The following is a 4,055-nucleotide window of genomic DNA, read 5'->3' as shown; positions in this document are numbered from 1 at the left end:
GGTGCCGGGCCGGGCTGGGGAGCTGGGGGAGGCTGGACGGCCCGGAGACAAGGTGAGTGTGTGTGGGGGTGAGGGGTGGGGGACCTGGTCCAGGGCTGGGGACAGCCCTGTGACAGCCACTGTGTTTTTTCCCCAGGGTGATCGGGGTGAGAAAGGTGACAAGGGCGAGCAGGTGAGCTGGGGTTTTCTCTATCATAAGACCATAAAAGCACAGAATGGTTTGGGTTGGAAGGCACCTTAAAAATCATCTAGTTCCAACTCCTCTGTGTGGGCCAGGACACCTTCCAGTAGACCAGGTTGCTCAAAGCTCCATCCAACCTGGCCTTGAACACCTCCAGGGATGTCTCTCCTATGCTGTGCACTTTTAAGGGGGACAAGTGGCTGTCCATGGGGCAGGGGGATGTCTTAAGGGGGCCAGGACTGGCTGTGCCAAGGGTGGCTCTGCTCCTTGGTGTCCTGAGATCCATTTCATGCCTGATTTATTTTTCTCCCCCCAGGGAAGGGATGGCTTGCCCGGCCCCCCGGGGCCCAAGGTAGGTGACGGCTGCTGCTGGAGACTGTCTCCAAGGGGTGCCAGCCTGCACCTGCAGAGATGGATGGCCATGTCCTGTCCCCCTGCATGGGGACTTGGGGATGGCTGTGCTCCTAGGGGACCATCCTGAGGTCCCCTGGGTGCTGGCCCTGACTGCTCCTTGCCCGCAGGCAGATGTGGTGGAGGGCAGCCTGATGGGCTTGCCAGGTGAGCGTGGCCCCACTGGACCCAAGGGAGCAAAGGTGTGTGGCTGGGCAGAAAGGGGCAGGGCAGCCAAGGCAACTGAGCTGGGGACAGTGTGATGAACTGGGACAGTGGCAGGGTGGGAGTCCCCAGAGGGCAGTGAGGACTGATGGCATCTGTCTTCTCCCTGACACAGGGTGATCCAGGAGCTGAGGGCGAGCGGGGACCCAAAGGAGATAAGGTCTGCAGTCATAAGTCTCCTGCTGCCAGTAGGGCAGCCTCATGGAGCAAAGCCCTGGGCAGGGACACTGCTGGGGACACCCCTCTTTGGGTGTCAGCAGTCTCTGGGGGGGAAGGAGAAGGTCCCTGCCTGTCCTGTGACCCTGTGCCTGTCCCTGCTGCAGGGTGAGGGTGGCCCGCGGGGCGAGAGAGGGGAGCCCGGCGAGAAGGGCAGGGACGGCGCCCCGGTGAGTACCCACACTGTCCCCACCTGGTGCTCACCCCAGATCTGGCACTGACCCCATCCCTGTCCCCATCTCTTGCTGCAGGGCCTCCCGGGTGAGCGAGGGCTGGCTGGCCCTGAGGGAAAGCCGGTGAGTGGGGACATGGTATGGGGATGTGGGCTGGGATGGGGTAAGATCTTATGGTCCCACACCAGCCACCACCAGCACCAGTGGGAACCTTCATGTCTCATCCACCTTCCCCTCTACTCAAGACCCACAGGGTTTCAGGGGGCCTCCTGGTCACCCCCTGTGGATGGATGGGTCACACCCTGGGAACAGGGAGCATCCCTGGAGGGCAGGCAGGGCTGCTTGGAGGTGGCAGGCTCCTGCTCACCTGCCATCTCTGACGTGGTTCTTTGCAGGGCTTGCCAGGCTTCCCCGGCGTGCTGGGACGCCCGGTAGGTGTCTGTGTGTCCCCTGTGTCACTATGTTCCCCCATGTCACTGTGCACCCCCCATGTCACTGGACCCCCTCCCCTCAGCACACAATTGGAGGCTCCTGGCCGCAGGCACTGGGTGAAGTTGTGGGGGCCATCCTACTGCCTGGGTGGGTGCTTGGCCCCAAGTGTCTTTCCAGGAGCTGGCCAGACTTGTCCTCACTCTATGTTGGTGCTTACCTGAGCCACTGGCACTATCTGGGTCTCCTCTCCCAGGAGTCACCCCATGCACCCACCAGGGTAAACCCATCCCTGCAGTGACCTCATCTCTTCCTCCCTTCAGGGCAACCAGGGAGACCCGGGACCCCCAGGACCTCCGGTAAGGAGCCACCCTGCACCACATGCAAAGGGGGTGTCAGCTGGAGTGGGCATCTCCCCAGGGAACAAGGGTTGGCTGGCAGTTCTGGGACCATGCTACCCCACTGTCCCCTCTCTGTCCTGTGCCACCAGCAAGCATCACCCCAACATAATGCCCCTTCTTCCCTGCAGGGCAGCACTGGCCCACCGGGGGCCCAGGGCCCAGCTGGAACCAAGGTATGTCACTGTCATCACCATGTCCCACCTGGCAGAGGAAAGTGGTGCCTCGCCAGAGTTGGGGGCTGGCTGGATGGCCACGTTTCAGGACGTTTTGGGCTGGAGGGAGGGGAAGTTTAGGGTTGGCTTTGCTCCCAGATCCAGCCTGCCGTGGGGACCAGTCCTGTGGCAGGCATGGGGGCATAGCTGTGACTGTGGGGGCGGGTGGGGGAGGGGGCCGGGGCCCGGAGCCGGCCTGCCGTGGGGACCAGTCCTGTGGCAGGCATGGGGACATAGCTGTGACTGTGGTGGCTGTTGGGTCAGGGCACTGGGACTGACACAGGTGCTCTCTTTGCAGGGTGATCCGGGGGAACCTGGCTCTGGCATCCGGGTAAGCACCTACCTGGCCCCCCCAAACCACCCAGTCCCCCAAAAGCCAGCTGACCCCACTGCCAGCACCATCCTGGGGGCAGCTGAGGTCCCAGCTGTGCCAGGGCAGTGCAGGGTCCCCTCTCAGACTTGGCTGTTTCCATTGCAGGGCTTACCTGGTCCCCAGGGTGGTATAGGGCTGCCTGGACCCCCTGGCCCCCCTGGCCCGGGGGTAAGTATCTACACCCCACAACCTGCTTTCTGGCTGTTCCTCGTGCCCAGGCTGCCACCTGATTTCTGCTTGTGTCTCCTTTGCAGGGCCCACCAGGTGTCCCTGGGCTACCAGGACAAGTGGTGAGTGTGTCACCCCCCCCTGACCTGGCTGCTATTGGTGTGGGTGCTGAGGGCTGCCTGGGGGGGCTGTGGGAGCCCCCTGTGCCCCAGCCCCCCTCTTACTGCCTGCAGGGGGAGAGTGGGAAGCCGGGTGTGCCGGGCAGGGACGGTGTGCCAGGGAAGGACGGCGAGGCAGGGATGCCTGGGAAGATGGTACGTTGCTGCTCCCCCAGACCTGTCCCAGTGGGAGCCCCGTGGGGCTCAGCCTGGGGTGTCTGCAGCTGAGGCTGAGGGCTGTGCTGCTTGTGCCAGGGTTTGCCGGGACCTTCAGGACCTGCTGGACCCAAGGGACAGCCAGGGGATGCTGGACCCCCAGGGCAGGTGAGTGACCTCCCAGGAGCTTCCCTGGCATTCCCAGACTGGGATGAGGGGTAGCAGCCTGTGCAGCCCAGCTCACCCACCTCTCTTTCCTCTGTGTTCTAGGCCATCACTGGTCCTCCTGGTGTGAAAGGCGAGAAGGTAAGGAGACATGATGTTAGGTGGGGGTGCCTCCACCCCTGGCTGCTGTCAAAGCCCCCAGGGCGGGCAGAGGTCTGCTGTGGGTACATCTGAGCACCCGTGTGTTGCTGCAGGGTGAGCCAGCGCTGCCAGAGGGTGTGCTGCTGGGAGAACCCGTGAGTTGGTCTCATTAACCTTGTCTCCCCCTATTAACCTTGTCCCCCCGATTAACCTCATCTCCTGTTTCCCCTCTGTGCCTTCTGGGGGACAAGCCAGCCCTGTGGCCGCCCCCCTCCCCTAATGCTGCTCTCCCCCTGGTAGGGCTCCAAGGGTGACAGAGGCTTGCCTGGCCCTAAGGGCGAGAAGGTGGGTGCTGCCCTGAAGGGGCTGGTGGGAGGGGGCCATGGGGCCCCTGGTCTCCTCAGCTTCCTGCCCATGGTGGGTTGATTCCGGCTGCAGTGGCTCCCTCTGCATATCATCTCCCAACTCTGCTTTTTGCTTGTTTTCCCCTGCCAGGGAGAGCCAGGAAGATATGGGGAGCCAGGAGACCCTGGGGAAGATGTGAGTAAGAGGCACATGGGGGCCAGGGTGTGGATGCTGGGGACAGGAGATGCTGTTAGGGGGAAGGACCTGTGCCCTTGCCACCCACCACCCAGCCCTTCCTTCTGGCTTGCTGTCTCTACACGGA

The 4,055-nt window shown here is 63.1% G+C and overlaps 1 protein-coding gene across 1 annotated transcript in view; it reads left to right on the top strand.

The window, feature by feature from the left end:
- COL7A1 (collagen, type VII, alpha 1) overlaps nt 1-4,055 on the top strand; it is a 48,050-nt gene that overhangs the window by 37,366 nt on the left and 6,629 nt on the right. Inside the window, exons 54-68 of the mRNA XM_009996675.1 lie at nt 137-172; nt 498-533; nt 912-956; nt 1,120-1,182; nt 1,264-1,308; nt 1,581-1,616; nt 1,938-1,973; nt 2,144-2,188; nt 2,526-2,558; nt 2,706-2,768; nt 2,855-2,890; nt 3,002-3,082; nt 3,353-3,388; nt 3,502-3,543; nt 3,689-3,805. Of these exons, the coding sequence (XP_009994977.1) occupies nt 137-172; nt 498-533; nt 912-956; nt 1,120-1,182; nt 1,264-1,308; nt 1,581-1,616; nt 1,938-1,973; nt 2,144-2,188; nt 2,526-2,558; nt 2,706-2,768; nt 2,855-2,890; nt 3,002-3,082; nt 3,353-3,388; nt 3,502-3,543; nt 3,689-3,805 (750 nt within the window). The remainder of the gene's footprint in view (nt 1-136; nt 173-497; nt 534-911; nt 957-1,119; nt 1,183-1,263; nt 1,309-1,580; nt 1,617-1,937; nt 1,974-2,143; nt 2,189-2,525; nt 2,559-2,705; nt 2,769-2,854; nt 2,891-3,001; nt 3,083-3,352; nt 3,389-3,501; nt 3,544-3,688; nt 3,806-4,055) is intronic.

The sequence above is a fragment of the Chaetura pelagica genome, unplaced genomic scaffold (assembly GCF_000747805.2).
Source record: "Chaetura pelagica isolate M959 unplaced genomic scaffold, ChaPel_1.0 scaffold914, whole genome shotgun sequence".
Taxonomy (NCBI): domain Eukaryota; kingdom Metazoa; phylum Chordata; class Aves; order Apodiformes; family Apodidae; genus Chaetura; species Chaetura pelagica.
This window is presented reverse-complemented; position numbering and strand designations above follow the sequence as displayed.